At 36.7% G+C, this 21777-nt stretch overlaps 2 protein-coding genes, 1 long non-coding RNA gene and 1 other non-coding gene across 10 annotated transcripts; 3 read left to right on the top strand and 1 right to left on the bottom strand.

Annotated features, from left to right (window-relative positions):
• TRNAQ-CUG lies at positions 1455 to 1526 on the top strand. Its single transcript has one exon. It is a non-coding gene; the product is annotated as a tRNA-Gln (tRNA).
• Positions 1592 to 20998, top strand: LOC109840019 (riboflavin synthase-like). Of its 7 annotated transcripts, none has more exons than XR_002246777.1 (3): positions 1592 to 2450; positions 18866 to 18897; positions 19006 to 19250. XR_002246777.1 is itself a non-coding variant. In XM_020408512.1 (3 exons), the coding sequence occupies exon 1, from the start codon at positions 1676 to 1678 to the stop codon at positions 2423 to 2425; it is 750 nt and encodes a 249-aa protein (XP_020264101.1). In that variant the 5' UTR covers positions 1592 to 1675; the 3' UTR covers positions 2426 to 2450; positions 18874 to 18897; positions 19006 to 19250. The 7 variants fall into 7 exon arrangements, 5 of the variants coding, with proteins under 5 accessions (XP_020264101.1, XP_020264105.1, XP_020264100.1 ...); XR_002246778.1 differs by having other exon boundaries at positions 18860 to 18897; XM_020408512.1 differs by having other exon boundaries at positions 18874 to 18897.
• LOC109840021 lies at positions 5851 to 7600 on the bottom strand. Its single transcript, XR_002246779.1, has 3 exons — positions 7354 to 7600; positions 7143 to 7257; positions 5851 to 6293 (listed from the first exon to the last, which is right to left on the bottom strand). It is a non-coding gene; the product is annotated as an uncharacterized LOC109840021 (long non-coding RNA).
• Positions 12174 to 15567, top strand: LOC109840020 (zinc finger BED domain-containing protein RICESLEEPER 2-like). The gene is made up of 3 exons (XM_020408517.1): positions 12174 to 14151; positions 14257 to 14362; positions 15224 to 15567. The coding sequence occupies exons 1-2, from the start codon at positions 13539 to 13541 to the stop codon at positions 14328 to 14330; spliced, it is 687 nt and encodes a 228-aa protein (XP_020264106.1). The 5' UTR covers positions 12174 to 13538; the 3' UTR covers positions 14331 to 14362; positions 15224 to 15567.

Here is a 21777-nt window from a genome sequence, read left to right as displayed (position 1 = left end):
GTAGGTTGTCTACCTCCTTGCTGCTGGGTTTGTTGTTTTTTGGTTCTGAGCTTGTGTAGCTCTTGACCCCTGGGTTTGTTTCTGTTTTGTTCAGAGCTTGTGTAGCTCCTGTAATGGGGATTGCTGCTTTGTGGGAGCTGTTTTGGTTTTCCTTGCCTGTGGATTAATTTGCGGTTTGGTTTTCAGCTTGTGTAGCTCCTTGCACTTGATATTTGGCAATGATGATGATCAGCGTTTACTGAGAATGCAATCTAACTTACATTGTTTATTCTATCCAGATGAGGCAAAAGGGGATGACATTGCAGCCTACATTGAATTAACAATGTCTAGGCGAGGCAATTCATCCTTATAATGCAATCTGTAATAAACATGTAAGTTATAGGTGGGGCAATCAATGATGACAAGTTGATCTATTACTGAGCCATACAATATCAATTAGAATTTGTACCCAAGTCAAACAACAGTTTTCATTACATCCTCAATAGTTTTTGCAATTACAAGTACATGACATGAAGTTTGTAATAATTAAAATAACACAAAAAATTGCTAAGAAAATTGCCGAAATTTTCCAAGCTAGTAGTTGATTTTCGACAAGTCTCAATTCTTTCTTCAGCTTCTTTGATTGCAAGATATATTTATCTCCGTACCTATTTTCTTTGACATATTGGCTTCCTTGGGTGCTTGATGACTCTCCTCTTTCTTCAGCCCATTCGAAAAAATTGCATTCTTTATTTGGGAATTTTGCACACCCCCAATAACACCTACCCTTATTTTTTCCATTCTTGCACACTTTCATCGGTGTTCGGATATTGCAGTCGCAATAAACTTCATAATTATGCCAGCACCCTTCTGATATCATCCTACAGCAAATTGAAGAGCTTGGGAATTTTTTTTGGGTTGAAAAATGAGAAAGATGTGATTATATGTGAGGCCTCAAGGTGTATTTATAGACACCATACCCCTGAAATAGCCGTTGCTACAGTGATTCCTAAGAAACAACCGTTGCTACAGTGTTTGATGCTTGAAAATTCTGGTTTTTGGGCTTATTACCGTTGCTACAGTGAAATTTAAATGTTGTTACAGTGTCTTTTGCTGGAAATAAGCATTTGGGGGCTTAAATAGCCGTTGCTACAGTGGTTGATGCTTGAAAATCTGTTTTTTGGGGGTTATTTCCGTTGCTACAGTGACGATCCCAAAAAAAATTGACTCCTTGAACCAAACATGGTATTAGGAATTGGAACAATTCTATAAAAGTGGGATTACTAATCCTTTGGGTGAAACAAACATTAAAGCCAAAAAAAGTGGGATTCCATAAAACTCAAACTTGTCTATAAAATTTTTATGGATTAGGTTGGAATCCATAAATTAAATAGGATTCCTAATCCTATTCCTAGTCATTGGTGAACCAAACAGGCCCTTAGACTATAAAAGAATGCTTCATTAATGAGCCATCAGGTCCCATGGTCTAGCGGTTAGGACATTGGACTCTGAATCCAGTAACCCGAGTTCAAGTCTCGGTGGGACCTTTTAATTTTTTTATGTATTTGTGCTTCAATAATTTATTTTTATTTTATTTTGCGTGTCAATTTTTTTTTTAATATTGCGTGTCAAATTCCCTATTCCCTCTGATTCTGCGCCCTATGCAAGATCGTCGTCGCCTCTCCTCAAATTCAACATGCTGTCGTCCGCTTTCACTCCCAAATCCTTCTCCCCTCTCGAAACCCTAACCCCCTCCCTCTCCCGACGAGCACCCCACCGTCTCAGATGCAAGCCCGCTTCCCTTACCGTCAGATCCCTCTTCACCGGAATCGTCGAAGAGATGGGCCAGATCCGCCACCTGGGCCCCACCCCCTCCGGCGACGGCATCGAGCTCAAGATCTCCGCCAGGACCGTGCTCGGCGGCGTCAGTCTCGGCGACTCCATCGCCGTCAACGGCACGTGCCTCACCGTGTCCCAGTTCGACCTCGCTTCCTCCCAATTCTCCGTCGGCCTCTCCCCCGAAACCCTCAGCAGGACCTCTCTCTCCGACCTCGGCCCCGGCTCCCCCGTCAACCTCGAGCGGGCCCTGCAGCCAGTCTCCCGAATGGGGGGCCACTTCGTCCAGGGGCACGTGGACTGCACGGGGGAGATCGTGTCGGTGAGGCCTGAGGGGGATTCGCTGTGGGTGAAGGTGAGGGTTGAGTCGGCCGATGTGATGAGGTACATCGTGCCGAAAGGGTTCATAACGGTGGACGGAGCGAGCTTGACGGTGGTTGGGGTTTACGAGGAGGAGGGGTGTTTCGATTTCATGCTGGTGGCTTATACTCAGATGAAGGTGGTGATCCCAACGAAGAAGGTCGGGGATAAGGTTAATTTGGAGGTGGATATACTCGGCAAGTATGTCGATAAACTGCTCAAGAGCGGCGCTGTGAGCTCGGCTTCTTGATTGCTGGAAGGAGAATGAGGAAGAGGTATTTGGTTCTTATGAAAATTTTGAATGTGTGTATTTGATATATGAAGTTTTTGATCGGATAAATTTCACTAAACCCCAGGGGCACTTCACACTTAAACACCAGAAGTTCTGAAATCTTACTGAATCCCCAATAACTCTGGGGATTCCAGAAACCCTCAAAACGTTTTTTTAACCTTTTCTTCTTTTCTTTTCCTCCCTCTTTTACTTAACCCAAATAATGGCGACAGTCCATATTTTGAGTTCCTAAACAGAGAATATCCCATAAAGAACAAATTTTCACTGTAGACCCAAACGGAATTTTAATTACCAAAATCGACCGATTTTTTTTCTAATTACCAAAATCGACCCGTTTTATGCCACGTAGGCTTAATCCAGTTTCCTAATTTAGTTGTTAAACCCCGATTAGAAGCCTTAAAACCCGGTTTAACAACTCCTAAACAGTCGGGGTTGGCAACCCCGACTAATTAGGAAACTGGATTACGCCTACGTGGCATAAAACAGGTCGATTTTGGTAATTAAAAAAAAATCGGTCGATTTTGGTAATAAAAAATTGGTTTGGGTCTACAGTGAAAATACTTTCATCACATAAATGTCACAAAATAGTCATTGGGGGTTAAATGAAATGAAATGAAAAAAAGGGGGAGACATACTGGGCGTTTCTGGAATTCCCAAAGTTACGGAGGGTTTAGTGAGAGTTCGAAAATTTTTAGTTTAAGTGCCAAACACCTAAAGTTATTGGGGGTTTACTGAAATTTACCTTTTCAGATATGAGTGTGATATATACAAGCTATCATACGGAGTTCCTATTTTAATCTCCATTTACGCTGATTTGGTTGTTCCGAAATTTAAATAGACATGCAAATATTCATCTGAAACTTCGAAATGAACTTTTAAAGTTTTGACCATTTGTTCATATTCTCATGTAAAATTCTTTTTAAGTAAGTTAAATTTACAAAGTTAGAAATAAGAAATGGGTAGTATTTTGTGGGCAAAGAAGAAAACATTGGTGCACCTATGTTTCTAAGAGGGACAAGGAGGAAGGGAGAATTATTAACAATTTTCTAGGCTCATTTCAGTACACCGAAAAGTTTCCCTAAGATTGTGATGTGCTTTTGGCAGTCCCTCATGTTTTCTAGAAGTTTGAGGACCACTATGTACTTTGTGAACCTTCGCCATCTCCAAATCTAGCAACAGGTGTAACAGGATGTTTAGAGGAAGATTCTGACCTCCTAAAACCTTAGTTTATGGTATGAGAGAGCATTGTCAATTCTGAAGCTTAGATATGCTCTGGTCGGGATTATTCCGTTGAGGTTATGTTACAGATTATGTTACATGCTTATGGTGTTTTTCAGCTAGGAGTGAAGCATGTCCAAGCAAATACAACCGAAGGCCTGATCGACAATAAACTTAATGTTCTTAAACCCATAAAAGTCTTCATTTGCTAAATGATAAATCAAACAAGCGATAAAGTGACATTCATGTGTGTTCGCCCATGTCCATTTTGACATCATCAGTAGTCATTCTTTGCGAGATGACACAACTGATACATAGACTAAATTCCATGTATTACAGTGAATAGCGGTGAAACATTGTAATGCTGACATCCAAAATTAAGCGTATGATCTAAGCATAAACTCCATTTGATTGTGAGTCATTACTCATTTGGGGTCTTCAGCCCCTCAGCTGATGAATCTGCGTCTACTTATGAACCAGTACGGATGGATACGCAAGCTTTTGGTTAATGATACTTGAATTGAAAAGCTCAAGTTGAAGAACATTCAATATTATGAATGGAAAGGATCATATAAGCATATATAGAACCTGTATCGATGGTTCTTATGCCTGGGATCTACAATATAAATGAAGAAGTCTAGAAATATTTAGCTATGCCCAGACTTCCAAATTAGTTAGTTTGGTGAAGCATCACTGGTTGTAGAAAGTGGTGGGAATATATTGATATTTGTTGAGAGTCTTCAGGACTTAGATATGTTGTAGATGCACTAAACAAACTGTAAAGTGTTGAGACTATAGAAGAGGTCCAATTGAGGAATGATGTTAAAATATTAGTGATGAAATAAGGGATGCTTTTGGTTGTTGGCCAGCTAATCATTTTGCTCAGGCAACATTTGGAATATTCCTAGTTATCATTTAAATGACGAGTCTAGACTCTGAAAGATAATTTCCTATAAAAACGATAATAAAGAGATTTGAATGATGGTTTGGTTGCATAAAGATAATTGTACTTCAGCGGTATATAAAAAGGGATGATTCTTGTTTTTATACTCCTTTGGATATTTGATTTGACCCGATTCAACAAGGTTCATATGTATACCTATTTTCCACTTTCTACTTTCCCTCCCAGGTTTAAATCCTGTATCTGACAGTATTATTGACTGGCGCTTGGGGGATTCAGCTTTAATGGATTATGAGTGGCACCTTGTCATTTTTCCAACTAGAGTCTCCTTAAATTCTATCTGGTGTGCTTTTTTGGCTTTTCTAGACTTAACACACTAGTGCTTTTTTTTCTGAGCACGGCACCTCGAATAAACACACGTAATTCATTCTGTGCATCTCCCTGAGAAATATAACTGTGAAAATTAGAAATCAAACTAGAATGTTTACCGGAAGCATCATCACCTAGTCTTCAAAGATGGACATTCGTTCCCTAGTTTGCGTTGAGGTTTTTTTTTTCCTTATATATGATAGACTATTGTGATATTTCGTGCTATTTTATATAGTATGAAGATAGACATCTCGCAATGTGCCTGAAGGCTGAAGCTCAACTTCGGTCTTTACTTGGGTTTGTTATACATAAGTTGGGGGTTCGTCATCATCAGTCTTGTACTCAAGCTTAGGATCAGGCTTGCAGAATAGTCTCTCCTTATGATGCTAGGATTGGATGTTATGGTTTTCACTGGAACTAGATCACTCCAATTTTGCTGCAGCTCTGGCTGAACAGACTTTCACCTTAGTTTCATCTGAAACTTGTAGGCATGTCAAATGGGTGGTTTTGGTTGGGTTTGGTTGGGTCGTAAATGGGTGGTCACATTTATGACCACTTGACCATTTATGACCCATTTATAAATGGGTTACTTCTCATCCACCCATTTACTAAATGAGTGGTTTATGGGTGACCCAATAACCCATTTAGTTACGATGCTTTTATATATATGTAAGTTTCAGGGATCTACTTGCAAACTTTCAGGGGTTTTCTGTGAACTTGCAGGGGGGTTTTGGTAAAATTTCAGGGGGGTTTTTATAAACTTTCAAGGGGTTTTCTACAAACTTGTAGGGTTTTTTGGTAAACTTTCACCAATAGTAAAATCAGTATTAATATTGCTAATAAAATAACCATCGTACCAGCACAATCACCAACTTTTAAATCGCTACCAATACCCGGTAGATAATACTTTTCCAGCCTGAAACCCAATTTCACAGGCGCAAGCACAGGCAGACAAATTATCGACAGAAAAACATCAACCTCAAAAGCTTCCTCAGCTTAAAAAAAGACGTTCTGCATATAACGAAAATCAAAATGTGAAGCGCTAAGATCCCAAGTATTATACACAACATTACGACTAGTAAACATTATATAGATCAACATATGCTGCAAGAGATTGGTCTTTTTAGTCCATTGTCTATCGAACAATAACCACTACAAGATAAGTTAAAACTGGATGAGAGTGAAAGGGGCGGTTGATCTTAGACTTTTCTTAAACTATTGATCGTTCTCAAACTCATGTATATGATCCAAAAGGTAGTTTGCTGTCATCTCTTCGCTCTTGTTGCAGGCAAAGAACACTTGCAGTATAAGAGCTCGAGCAAATCCCATGGCCTCAAGCTGCAACATCACATGCAATTTAAAAGAAATTAGCCTCTATATTAAGCATCCAATTCAACAACAATGTGCTCCAAACAAAGAGATGTATCAGAACACACTAGAGCTCCTGCCAAGAAGACACTATGTTTGCAAATAAATTAACTAATTATTCAATGTCAATTTTATCGAACATCCTACTTATGTGCATGAATACCAGTACACGTATACGTTAAACTAGATAAAAATATGAATAAATTCGTGTGAAATAGCCTACATTCACTAATACGGAATACGAATAAATGTTAGATAAGCTCAAATAAATACGACAACATTGAAATACATAAATTTTATACGGTATTTGTTTCTGTAGCTAATTTTCCTCTCAGCCAGACGAGCCCTTAGATATATTTTCCATGTATATCTCTCTCCTCCTTGGATGTAATCTAATGAATGCAATTTGAATAGCAAGGCAAAGGACTGAAACCAAGTGCTTAAAAAGTTGGCTCGCACTTATGCTTTCAACATGATGCATGAATTATTATCCACTATTATATAAAATCTTGAGAATTCTACTACTATGAAGGATATGGAAGATTTAAAATGAGGAACTCCTCATACAGACTGTAACCCATAATGCGTGGCTTGGTTTTGGTGGAGATATTGGTGAATTCTCACTCTCCTATTTTTTTCATTTTCAATTGTGTGACTTCAAATTTGAATAGATTCCATATATAATAGATTCCATATATAATAGTCCATGTAATAGTTGGTAAGCTATTGACTGAACAAAGGAGGAGGAATAACTAATCAGATTAAATACAGATTAATACCTTAATAGATGACAAATCTTCTAACAAGCACGATTAATACCTTAATAGATGACAAATCTTCTAACAAGCACTTCACCACCCTCCTTCAGATTCAAAATTTTGAATATCACTAAAATCATGCACCAACAGATGTCCTTCTTCAATATCTTCCAAAGCTGCATTTAGATCATAGGATACAACTATGTTAGTCTAATATAACACATGTACACCATAAATTTACAGAAGGTAACAAGAAAAAGTAAGCAACTTACAAGGAACCCCATCTAACCAAGAACCAAGGCATATTTGAGCTTCGGCATTTTCCGGAAGAAGACGATTGCGGTACTTATCAAGCACACGACCAGCTATGCTGAAAGCAGATTCAGAGGCCACTGAAGTAATAGGGATACTGAGTATATCACGAGCCATCATGGATAATTGAGGACGCTTCTCAGATTCTACTTTCCAATATTCAAGAACATTCAGATTCTCATTTTTTTCCAAGAAAGTATCTTTTCATCTAAATACTCTTCTAATTCAGACAAGAACATTCAGATTCTCATTTTTTTCCAAGAAAGTATCTTTTCATCTAAATACTCTTCTAATTCAGACTTGGTTCTACTGACTGAAACTACTTGGCTCTCAAACTGTTCAAACTCAAGCATCTCATCATCACGAACATCTCCAAAGGCCTCTTCCGAACTACTACCGGTCATGCATATATCATTTGATGCTCTCTCATATTCTTTGTAAAGAAGTTTAACTTATCCAAGAGAGTCACCACTTGAGTAGAACCAAGAGGAAAACAAAACTCCACATATTTCACCTTATAACGGGGGTCTAAGATGCATGCAAATGACAAAATCTTGCTATAACACTTCCAATATTTATTAACCTTTTTCTCCATATCATCACATGCCATTGATTTTATGTCTTCATCTTCACTTGTCATCTCCTCCTTTATGCATTTTTGTATCTTCCAAACTCCACCAAAATACAAGTTAGAAGTTGGCTATTTACTTCCAGAAAAAAGAGTGCACACTTCATAATAAGGTTTCAAGAACTTTGCTATTTTTTCAGCCTTTTACCCATTCTTCAGTTGATGGACAAAATGTAAAATTTGAATCGATTACCTTCAATTGCTCAAATGCCCGACGAAAAGGTAAAACACTCTCCAACATTAAAAAGGTGGAATTCCACCTATTGGACACATCTTGTTGAATTTTCTTTGCACTAACTGAACAAGTTTGTTCGATACACTCTACAAATTTTTTCTTCCTTCCAGGGGGACTCTTTACATATTTAATGCATTCTCTAAACTTGGATAAAGATTTATCAATTATTTTTAAACCATATTGTACAACAAGATTTAAAATGTGAGCACAACATCGTACATGTAAAAAATCACCATTTGAGACAAAATGCTCCTTTAAAGCAGGATGGTCTTTTAAAATCTTCATAAAAGCATCATTATATGATGCATTATCCAATGTAACAGTGAAAATTATTTTTTCTATGCCCCACTCCTTCAGTAAATGAAATAGCTTCTCTACTAAAATTGCCCCACTATATGGGGGTGAAACATGAGACAAAGCTAATATTTTGTTTTGCAAGATCCATTGCTCATCAATGTAATGTGCAGTAAGAGACATGTAGTAATCTGATGTTGAAGAGGTCCACAAGTCTGTAGTTAGACTGATTCTGCTAGGAACTAGCTTCAAAGTTTGTTTAAGAATTCTTTTTTCTTTCTGGTACAACTTAAGCAAGCTTTAGTGGTGTTCCTTGAGATATGCTTGACTTCAGGATTTAAAAATGTATGTAATTTGCGTATCCCTCGATGTTCCACAAAACAGAATGAATAACCATGCAATGCAATGACCCTAGCCAACATTTCTCTGTAATTATCTTGATCTAATGGCATGGTTTTCCACGATGAAACAGCCTCATCTATATCCCGTTTTGGGCAAGAATGAATATGCCTCAACATATTTGTGGTACCATAACCACTAACATAAACTTGGTCACATTTCTTGCACTGAACTTTAGCTTTTCCATCACTATCAACAGGCAACTCAGTAAAATACTCCCAAACTTTTGATTTTGCTATTCTTTTACGTATAGATATAGTTTCATTACCAGATTCACTACCATCATCGCATGCAGTAAATTCATTCAAAGACATAGTAGCCGAAACAAGAAAAATAACTTTTAAATATCAAAACAAATGTCAAAAGTTGATAAAATGCACTATAAAAGGAAACACTGGCTTCAGATTTCTATACACTATCAAAAGTTAATACATGCAGCAAACACTAGCTTCAGATTTCTAAAATGCACCAACAAAAAGGAAACTTTGCATAGTAATCTTCCGACCCAAAAATCCGTCAAGCCAAATAATCACAACTTGGATGCAACCTACATGTATACTTTTTTTTTGTGCAACAACGTGAAGTAACTTGAGGCACATTGTTAAAAAGAATTATGATATATATTTCTAAGTCTGTTCTACACAAGTTCAGGGCACCTATATGCGAACACATTAGACTTAGGCTTGCAATTTTGATCCTTTCCTTACATTTGTAGGCTTGCAATTATTGGTGTCAGATAAATTTGTGAGCAGCATAAATTATATAAAAGAGGCAAAGATTGGTGAAATTGTCAAAAAATGGTCGCATGCTTTCAAAAAATGATCATACCTTTAGAAGAATAAACTGTTTGAGTGTACTTTATTTGGTGCCTGGTTATCAAATTTTGATCAGCTTTTGGGTAACTGGTGCATCTCTTCAGAAGGAAGCGTAAGTTTTCTTTTGTTGTAGTTGTATATGTGAGTGGTGAGCCCTGATGTACCAATAGGCATTGATGCACTATATTGGCTGTGATTCATTTTGGTTTGATATATGATGACTTTTTTTGTTGTGAAGAAACATTGTGTACATGGATTAAAAACCCAAACTTACAGAGTAATCTAATTAAAATATTTACAGTTTAATCAATTTTCCAAACACTTATTCAAACAATTATATAGACCTATTAAGTAGACAACATATCACAATAATCAACTAAACCAACTAAGTTAACTAAATTGACGAAACTCGTGACTTCAATAGAGCTATATATCGTCACCTCTAAATTTTAGAAACTACAGTACATGAATCGTAAACAAAATTACATCAAAAATAAGTAACTGAATGCTATTTTTGCAAAATAACTAATGCAGATGTACTGTTTGACAAATTGTCGCAGTGAGGAAATACAATAGTCTAGGGGTGGCAATCTAGACCCAAACCCAATAATCTATCCATACCCACCCACAAAATAGTCTACCTATACCCAACCACTTAACAAAGCGGGTCCTAAATGGGTGGGTATTACTCCCCTGCAGCTAAACAGTTCATAACCGGACCCGCCCATTGCCCAACCCAATCTGATCCGCCACCACAACCACGTTCTCCTTTCTCCCCTTTCTCAAATGCTCGAGCCCTAGTTCCTCTCTCGCCTCTCAAGCACTCGATTTCACCTCATCTTTCTCCGATCGAGCCCTAGTTCCTCTCGATCGAGCCCTAGTTTCTCCGATCGACCCTTCCCGGGGTCGATTTCAACTCATCTTCCTCTTGATCGAGCCATAGTTCCCCATCGAGCTTCCTCATCTCTCTCCTGTTGAAATTCAGGCATTTGATCGAGCTATTACAACATTCAGGTCTTCAATCGAACTAATCACTGGATTTTGAGGTACATTCAGGCCTTCTTTCAATTTTGGGGTTTTTAATCCTGTCTCCTTTCAATTTTAGGGTTTCTTGATCAGGCCTTTGATCGAGCTCTGAAGTTTTAATCCTTAATCCTGTCTCCTTTCAATTTTAGGGTTTCTTGATCAGGCCTTTGATCGAGCTCTGAAGTTTTAATCCGCTGAGCTCGCTGAAGAGACGTCCTCGGTTTCTTGATCAGGCCTTTGATCGAGCTCTGAAGTTTTAATCCGCTGAGCTCGCTGAAGAGACGTCCTCCTCAGGTTTTATTTTCTAGTTTATTTCTCTCTTGTAAAATGTTTTAGTTACTCAGCTTCGTATTGCATTTCCTCACTACGGCAATTTGTCAAACAGTACATCTGCATTAGTTATTTTGCAAAAATAGCATTCAGTTACTTATTTTTGATGTAATTTTGTTTACGATTCATGTACTATAGTTTCTAAAATTTAGAGGTGACGATATATAGCTCTATTGAAGTCACGGGTTTCGTCAATTTAGTTTACTTAGTTGGTTTAGTTGATTATTGCGATATGTTGTCTACTTAATAGGTCTATATAATTGTTTGAATAAGTGTTTGGAAAATTGATTAAACTGTAAATATTTTAATTAGATTACTCTGTAAGTTTGGGTTTTTAATCCATGTACACAATGTTTCTTCACAATAAAAAATGTCATCATATATCAAACCAAAATGAATCACAGCCAATATAGTACATCAATGCCTATTGGTACATCAAGGCTCACCACTCACATATACAACTACAACAAAAGAAAACATACGCTTCCTTCTGAAGAATGCACCAGTTACCCAAAAGCTGATCAAAATTTGATAACCAGGCACCAAATAAAGTACACTCAAACAGTTTATTCTTCTAAAGGTATGATCATTTTTTGAAAGCATGCGACCATTTTTTGACAATTTCACCAATCTTTGCCTCTTTTATATAATTTATGCTGCTCACAAATTTATCTGACACCAATAATTGCAAGCCTACAAATGTAAGGAAAGGATCAAAATTGCAAGCCTAAGTCTAATGTGTTCGCATATAGGTGCCCTGAACTTGTGTAGAACAGACTTAGAAATATATATCATAATTCTTTTTAACAATGTGCCTCAAGTTACTTCACGTTGTTGCACAAAAAAAAAAAAGTATACATGTAGGCTGCATCCAAGTTGTGATTATTTGGCTTGACGGATTTTTGGGTCGGAAGATTACTATGCAAAGTTTCCTTTTTGTTGGTGCATTTTAGAAATCTGAAGCTAGTGTTTGCCGCATTAGTTATTTAATATATATGAAGCTATTTTATTAACTTTTGACATTTGTTTTGATATTTAAAAGTTATTTTTCTTGTTTCGGCTACTATGTCTTTGAATGAATTTACTGCATGCGATGATGGTAGTGAATCTGGTAATGAAACTATATCTATACGTAAAAGAATAGCAAAATCAAAAGTTTGGGAGTATTTTACTGGGTTGCCTGTTGATAGTGATGGAAAAGCTAAAGTTCAGTGCAAGAAATATGACCAAGTTTATGTTAGTGGTTATGGTACCACAAATATGTTGAGGCATATTCATTCTTGCCCAAAACGGGATATAGATGAGGCTGATTCATCGTGGAAAACCATGCCATTAGATCAAGATAATTACAGAGAAATGTTGGCTAGGGTCATTGCATTGCATGGTTATTCGTTCTGTTTTGTGGAACATCGAGGGATACGCAAATTACATACATTTTTAAATCCTGAAGTCAAGCATATCTCAAGGAACACCACTAAAGCTTGCTTAAGTTGTACCAGAAAGAAAAAAGAATTCTTAAACAAACTTTGAAGCTAGTTCCTAGCAGAATCAGTCTAACTATAGACTTGTGGACCTCTTCAACATCAGATTACTACATGTCTCTTACTGCACATTACATTGATGAGCAATGGATCTTGCAAAACAAAATATTAGCTTTGTCTCATGTTTCACCCCCCATATAGTGGGGCAATTTTAGTAGAGAAGCTATTTCATTTACTGAAGGAGTGGGGCATAGAAAAAAGAATTTTCACTGTTACATTGGATAATGCATCATATAATGATGCTTTTATGAAGATTTTAAAAGACCATCCTGCTTTAAAGGAGTATGTTGTCTCAAATGGTGATTTTTTGCATGTACGATGTTGTGCTCACATTTTAAATCTTGTTGTACAAGATGTATATGATGCTTTTATGAAGATTTTAAAAAACCATCCTGCTTTAAAGGAGTATTTTGTCTCAAATGGTGATTTTTTGCATGTACGATGTTGTGCTCACATTTTAAATCTTGTTGTACAAGATGGTTTAAAAATAATTGATAAATCTTTATCCAAGTTTAGAGAATGCATTAAATATGTAAAGAGTCCCCCTGGAAGGAAGAAAAAATTTGCATAGTGTATCGAACAAACTTGTTCAGTTAGTGCAAAGAAAATTCAACAAGATGTGTCCAATAGGTGGAATTCCACCTTTTTAATGTTGGAGAGTGTTTTACCTTTTCGTCGGGCATTTGAGCAATTGAAGGTAATCGATTCAAATTTTACATTTTGTCCATCAACTGAAGAATGGGTAAAGGCTGAAAAAATAGCAAAGTTCTTGAAACCTTATTATGAAGTGTGCACTCTTTTTTCTGGAAGTAAATAGCCAACTTCTAACTTGTATTTTGGTGGAGTTTGGAAGATACAAAAATGCATAAAGGAGGAGATGACAAGTGAAGATGAAGACATAAAATCAATGGCAAGTGATGATATGGAGAAAAAGTTTAATAAATATTGGAAGTGTTATAGCAAGATTTTGTTCTTTGCATGCATCTTAGACCCCCGTTATAAGGTGAAATATGTGGAGTTTTGTTTTCCTCTTGGTTCTACACAAGTGGTGACTCTCTTGGATAAGTTAAAGCTTCTTTACAAAGAATATGAGAGAGCATCAAATGATATATGCATGGCCGGTAGTAGTTCGAAAGAGGCCTTTGGAGATGTTCGTGATGATGAGATGCTTGAGTTTGAACAGTTTGAGAGCCAAGTAGTTTCAGTCAGTAGGACCAATTCTGAATTAGAAGAGTATTTAGATGAAAAGATACTTTCTTGGAAGAAAAATGAGAAACTGAATGTTCTTGAATATTGGAAAGTAGAATCTGAGAAGCGTCCTCAATTATCCATGATGGCTCGTGATATACTCAGTATCCCTATTACTTCAGTGGCCTCTGAATCTGCTTTCAGCATAGCTGGTCGTGTGCTTGATAAGTACCGCAATCGTCTTCTTCCGGAAAATGCCGAAGCTCAAATATGCCTTGGTTCTTGGTTAGATGGGGTTCCTTGTAAGTTGCTTACTTTTTCTTGTTACCTTCTGTAAATTTATGGTGTACATGTGTTATATTAGACTAACATACTTGTATCCTATGATCTAAATGCAACTTTGGAAGATATTGAAGAAGGACATCTGTTGGTGCATGATTTTAGTGATATTCAAAATTTTGAATCTGAAGGAGGGTGGTGAAGTGCTTGTTAGAAGATTTGTCATCTATTAAGGTATTAATCTGTATTTAATCTGATTAGTTATTCCTCCTTTGTTCAGCCAATAGCTTACCAACTATTACATGGACTATTATATATGGAATCTATTATATATGGAATCTATTCAAATTTGAAGTCACACAATTGAAAATGAAAAAAATAGGAGAGTGAGAATTCACCAATATCTCCACCAAAACCAAGCCACGCATTATGGGTTACAGTCTGTGTGAGGAGTTCCTCATTTTAAATCTTCCATATCCTTCATAGTAGTAGAATTCTCAAGATTTTATATAATAGTGGATAATAATTCATGCATCATGTTGAAAGCATAAGTGCGAGCCAACTTTTTAAGCACTTGGTTTCAGTCCTTTGCCTTGCTATTCAAATTGCATTCATTAGATTACATCCAAGGAGGAGAGAGATATACATGGAAAATATATCTAAGGGCTCGTCTGGCTGAGAGGAAAATTAGCTACAGAAACAAATACCGTATAAAATTTATGTATTTCAATGTTGTCGTATTTATTTGAGCTTATCTAACATTTATACGTATTCCGTATTAGTGAATGTAGGCTATTTCACACGAATTTATTCATATTTTTATCTAGTTTAACGTATACGTGTATTGGTATTCATGCACATAAGTAGGATGTTCGATAAAATTGACATTGAATAACTAGTTAATTTATTTGCAAACATAGTGGCTTCTTGGCAGGAGCTCTAGTGTGTTCTGATACATCTCTTTGTTTGGAGCACATTCTTCTTGGCAGGAGCTCTAGTGTGTTCTGATACATCTCTTTGTTTGGAGCACATTGTTGTTGAATTGGATGCTTAATATAGAGGCTAATTTCTTTTAAATTGCATGTGATGTTGCAGCTTGAGGCCATGGGATTTGCTCGAGCTCTTATACTGTAAGTGTTCTTTGCCTGCAACAAGAGCGAAGAGATGACAACAAACTACCTTTTGGATCATATACATGAGTTTGAGAACGATCAGTAGTTTAAGAAAAGTCTAAGATCAACCGCCCCTTTCACTCTCATCCAGTTTTAACTTATCTTATAGTGGTTATTGTTCGATAGACAATGGACTAAAAAGACCAATCTCTTGCAGCATATGTTGATCTATATAATGTTTACTAGTTGTAATGCTGTGTATAATGCTTGAGATCTTAGCGCTTCACATTTTGATTTTCATTATATGCAGAACGTCTTTTTTTAAGCTGAGGAAGCTTTTGAGGTTGATGTTTTTCTGTCGATAATTTGTCTGCCTGTGCTTGCGCCTGTGAAATTGTGTTTCAGGCTGGAAAAGTATTATCTACCGGGTATTGGTAGCGATTTAAAAGTTGGTGATTGTGCTGGTACGGATGGTTATTTTATTAGCAATATTAATACTGATTTTACGGTTGGTGAAAGTTTACCAAAAAACCCTACAAGTTTGTAGAAAACCCTTTGAAAGTTTATAGAAAGCCCCCTGAAATTTTACCAAAACCCCCATGCAAGTTTACAGAAAACCCCTGAAAGTTTGCAAGTAGATCTCTGAAACTTACATATATATAATAAAAGCATCGTAACTAATTGGGTTATTGGGTCACCCATGAACCACCCATTTAGTAAATGAGTGGATGAGAAGTGACACATTTATAAATGGGTCATAAATGGTCAAGTGACATAAATGTGCCCACCTATTTATGACCCAACCAAAACCACCTATTTGACATGCCTATGCAATACAAAGCTGAGAAACTAAAACATTTTACAAGGGAGAAATAAATTAGAAAATAAAACCTGAGGAGGACCTCTCTTCAGCAAGCTCAGCGGATTAAAACTTCAGAGCTCGATCAAAGGCCTGATCAAGAAACCCTAAAATTGAAAGGAGACATGATTAAAAACCCCAAAATTGAAAGAAGGCCTGAATGTACCTCAAAATCTAGTGATTAGTTCGATTGAAGACCTGAATGTTGTAATAGCTCGATCAAAGGCCTGAATTTCAACTGGAGAGATGAGGAAGCTCGATGGGGAACTATGGCTCGATCGAGAGGAAGATGAGGTGAAATCGACCCCGGTAAGGGTTGATCGGAGAAACTAGGGCTCGATCGAGAGGAACTAGGGCTCGATTGGAGAAAGATGAGGTGAAATCGAGCGCTTGAGAGGCGAGAGAGGAACTAGGGCTCGAGCATTTGAGAAAGGGGAGAAAGGAGAACGTGGTTGTGGTGGCGGATCAGATTAGGTTGGGTAATGGGCGGGTCCGGTTATGAACTGGTTAGCTGCAGGGAAGTAATACCCACCCATTTAGGACCCGCTTTGTTAAGTGGTTGGGTATAGGTGGACTATTTTGTGGGTGGGTATGGATAGATTATTGGGTTTGGGTCTAGATTGCCACCCCTAGAAACTTGGAGTTGTCTTGAAACCAATTAGGGTGTGTTTCATGGGGGAAAAAACAATTTATTCATATAAAAGGTGATATGTTTGCCAATTAAGATGCGCTTCATGAAAGATGAGAATGTTCGGAAACGTAAACATTTACTATGTGTCTACCATCATCTAATCTTTTCAATAAAGTTAAATAAAGTATGCCGGAATCCGTTAGGTATTTGTTAACAGTGTGTTAAAACCTCTGATGATGCATGTCTAATTAAGAAAGTAATGGACAGGGGAGAGCTTGCCACAGTTTTAAAAGATCAGTTACCACTCTCCAAATTATTAGCAAGGGTTAATTACAGAATTACCTCCATGAACTTTTGAGGGAGTTGCAGTAAACCCCCATCAATTTTTTTATTAGACTTAACCCCCTGAACTTTAAAAGTTATTGCACATAGCCCCATGACCTCTTTTTATTTCACTAACTAAATAATATCTGAAATTTTACTTTCTATTCTCAATATTGGCACCTCAGCTCTAACTTTGACGGACCGATCTTTTTTAAATAGGGAGTTATATTTAATTCTGAAAATACATACACGATGTGGAGCCAGATAAAACAAGGAATGAAGGGTGTGAATATCATATAGAGTAGATATATCATTATAGAGTAGATTTCTCCTATTGTGTAATAGAGAGGCTTGCAGATCTTTGATAATTTACATGCATGCATGTCAATTATTTCTCCTAATGCAACGTCAACAAAATCAGTATGACTCGTCCTTACTAATAACAAATCACACGTGATAGGTGCATCTACTTGACCCTCTAAATTATTGATTTCCTCTATTTTAGTTGCAGATAATAATTTTAAGATTGTGACTGAAACTTGCGTCTGCGACTTGTTCTTGGTAGCATATCAACGTTGAATGATGTAGACACATTACTAAATATCAGTGACTGTGGCCAGTAAGGTTACTTCAGATTCTAATTCAATATTTGCGTTCTTTCAAGATTAAAGCAGAGCAAAATTATAGTATTTGAATTTGCGCGCGTGCCATGTGGATGAGAAAATTTTATATGTTTGTGAGCATCATGTCGAGTTTTAATTTTAATCGAACTAGCTACCAATTTAATCACTTATTATTGATTGAGGCAGGTAATGGCAAAACAAAAACAAAGGTGTAATGATAACTATACCATAAAAATATATATACATACGACTTTTGGACAATGGCTGCCAGTTGCGCAGCGGATATGGAATGGGAATCAAATATAGTTGGGAAAGAAGTTCATTGTTTTTACATCAAAACCATCTTTATTTATACCCAAGTTGATATTTACCATATTTAACTTTTTTTAAAACCGTCTTTACTTGCATACATCACGATTGATAGTTTTTTCACTGTTAACCCAAAAAAGCCAGAAATTACCATTTTACCCCAACTCTATTCTCTCGTTCACCTTCTTCCTTCCCAAACCCTAATCCTAGCCTCCTCATCCTCTTCTCCTCGTCTTTCCTCACCCTCCTCCCCCAACTCCCCTCCCCCTCCCTCTCCTTCTCCCTCTTTCTCCCCGAGCTCCCACTCTTCCATTCCTCTCCAAGTGGGAACTAGGATTAGGGTTAGGATCTTGGAGGGAGGTGGTGGTCATGGGGCGGCGGCGGTGTTTGAGGTGTGATTCTAGAGAGGTTGAGGAGGGAAGGAGAAGAGGAAGATGAGGAGGCTAGGGTTAGGGTAAGAGTTTGGGGAGGAAGTAGATGGAGAAACAAGAAGATGTGAGGTCATTATGGACATTCCAGGGGTGAACAGTAAAAACAATGTCAATTGTGAAGATGTATACAAGTAAACATGGTTTTGATTAAAAAATGCTTTAAAGATTGTAAAGATCAATTTGGATATAAGTAAATATGGTTTTGATATAAAAATCCAAAAGTTAATTTACAGCAATATCCTTGTGTTTTCATCAGCTCCTAATCCAATTAATTTCTTTTCTCATATTTTACCGATTGGCGCTAAGACTTTATATTTCCTTCCAGCCCTAAAAATCACTTCTCCTTTTACTTTCTTCCAATCTATTTACTATTTCATTCTCTTCTAACATTACCTCTTTCTTTAATTACTGATTTTTGTTTTATTGGTGCTCAATCGTTGAGGACAAGCTCAAAAGATAATTGATAAATTCATATTTGAGGTATATATTTATATTTCTCTCTTTTATATTTTTTGTATTTTTAATAATCTGATTATTATTTTATAATTGATGTATATTGATCATAAAGTTTTGAATTATTCATGTCAGGTGTGTGATGGAGGACTTTGGTTTACATGGATCTATAAATATTGATTCATTTGAATGTGATTAGACCCTGGTTCATGCTAATGTTAATGGCCAAGATGTGGAAGATGGGGTAGGAATAAGTAGAAATATTTCAAATGAGCACTGTGAAATTGTCATACCCTATAAATGTATGGAGTTTAAAACACAAGAGGAGGTTTATTCTTATTGAAAAAAATATGCAAAGACTTATGGATTTGGTGTATCAATCAAAGCGTCTCTTCGTTTAGGGCCTGTTCGTTTGCCTAAAAAAAAAGAGGGAAATCAAAGAAATGGAAAACTATTAAAATGAAGAATTGTTTTTGGAGTGTTTGGTTGGCTAAAAAAGAAGGAAATCAAAGAAATAAAATTGAAATGATGTTAGTTGTCACCTTATTATTGGATGATGTTTGAGATTTTTTAAGAAAACTAGTTTTGGAGTGTTCGGTTGGCGAAAAAAAATAAGGAAATGAATTATAAGAAACCTATTTCCTGTAGTTTCTTGTTTTCTTTTGTTCGGTTCATTCTTAAAAATAAGAAATGAAATGAGATGAGATGAGTTGTCATTGTATTATTGGGTGATGTGAAGAAAGATTAAGAAAAAGTGTTTTCATAACTTTTTGGGATGAAAATGAAGAAATGAAATGTTAATGAGATGAGGTGAATTGTTATAATATTTTATTGGATGATGTGAGTGATTTGAAATGATGAGAAGAGATGAGTTGAGTGATGTTTGGATGAAAATAATATTTTATTAGATGTGATGGATGAGTTGTTAGATGAAAATAATATTTTATTAGATGTAATGGATGAGTGGTTAGATGAAAATCATATTTTATTAGATGATGTGGATGAGTTGTTGGATGAAAATAATATTTTATTGGATGTTGTGGGTGAGTTTTAGGGATGGAAATGGAGGAAATGGTGAGTTTTGAGATTTTCACCATTTCCATTTCCATTTCTTGGATTTTAGAAAACAAACGAACAGGCCCTTAAAAGAAAACCAACGAGTTTATTGATGTGAGATTTGCTTGTACAAGGCATGGGTAGATCCGTACATGTCATTTGTCCACGTCCTTGTTTAATAGGATGGGCAATGTTGCAGGTGAAAAGAATTGAAGATAGAGAATGGGTAGTCCAGACTCCAGAGTAGCAATAAACTCGGAAAAAAGCAATCACTATTTAATTTATCAAATGAAGACTAGTCATCGTTGAAAATCATAGATCTTTGTACAATTGCCGATAGGTGCAAAATCAAATTATTTAAGGTGCTTTACACAAAGTTAGCCCACTAAATTTAGTTACTTTAGGGCCTGTTTGGATTTGTAGGGGGTGAAGGGAAGTTAACCGCTTGTTTGGATTGAGGGGAATGAGGGTGAAAGGAAGTTAGGGGAACCATTCACCTTCATTCATCTTATTTGGGAACACTTAGGAGTTGAAGTTAATTCACCCTAGTTTCTCTTGGTTCACCCTCTAATAGTATAAAATTTGTTACCCCCCAAATTAGGGTGTAACCAAGGGGAAGAGAACTCCCTTCCCTTCCCTTCTCTCTGTTTCCCTTAACTTCCCTTCACCCCCTACAAATCCAAACAGGTCCTAAAGGAAACTGAGAGAAGGGAAGGGAAGGGAAGGGAGTTCCCTTCCCCTTGGTTACACCCTAATTTGGGGGTAACAAATTTTATACTATTTGGGGGTGAACCAAGGAGAACTAGGGTGAATTAACTTCACCTCCTAAGTATTCCCAAACAAGGTGAATGGAGGTGAATGGTTCCCCTAACTTCATTTTACCCTCATTCCCCTCAATCCAAACAAGCCCTTAGGCGATTGTTTATTGGCAGTCGCCTAGCAGTCTCTTTAGGCGACTGCCAATTGAGTTCCTCACTCTTATATTATAAGAAACAATATTATGGTATCCTCAGTTTTAAAGGGACCTCACATTTTCATTTTTTTTATTTAGGGCAAAGGCCATATTCACATCATGTCCAGTTCTTCGGGATTAGAGGAAAAAGGGAATGTTTTTGTTTTCCAAGAGGACAAATATGTAGGCGAAACACGCGTTCACGCTCTTATTTTCAAATTTTTGTAAATTTTTCTTTCAGCTGCCAATTTGACACTTCGAAGTTAAAATGTTAAAAAGGGTAAATTTCACAAAAATCTTCTTGAACTTTGCAGAGTGAAAAAACTCCTGAATTTCAAACGTTTCTTACCGAACCCCTTATTTACATTAAGTGGCAAATAACTAAAATCTTTTTTTAAGGAAAAATCTAAAATTGAGTCACACATCATTTACAAAAAAAACTTGGCAAACACCAACCAACATGCAACGAGTGAGGTGGCAAGTGGAAAATTTTTAGAGTTTAAGAGGAATTTCTTAAACGTAGTAAAACTCAAAGATTTATCAGATAAAAAAGATTCTGAGAAATTATGTGCAAAACCCTGACAGTTTGGGGCGCTTGTGGGAGATTATTCCAAGTGCGTGTTTGGCAACTCCAAAGAAATAGTTTTAGTGAATCCACATATAGTCCCAAATTAATTTTTAGTTTTGGCAAAACTTGGTCGAATTTGATCTGTTTTTTTTTTCCTAGTTTAAATTCCAACTTCTAAATTAGTTCTCTTTTAGACCAAACTAAAGTAAGAACAAATTCACGCCCAAATCTTCTCGCCCAAAGAACTGAAAAATCACAATGCGGTCGTCTTCAGCTTGGAGTGAAAATTGGTGGGAGCCCTCGTTGACGGCCACTCACAGCGAGAGACCGT

The sequence above is a fragment of the Asparagus officinalis genome, chromosome 5 (assembly GCF_001876935.1).
Source record: "Asparagus officinalis chromosome 5, Aspof.V1, whole genome shotgun sequence".
NCBI classification, from domain to species: Eukaryota; Viridiplantae; Streptophyta; class Magnoliopsida; order Asparagales; family Asparagaceae; genus Asparagus; species Asparagus officinalis.
This window is presented reverse-complemented; position numbering and strand designations above follow the sequence as displayed.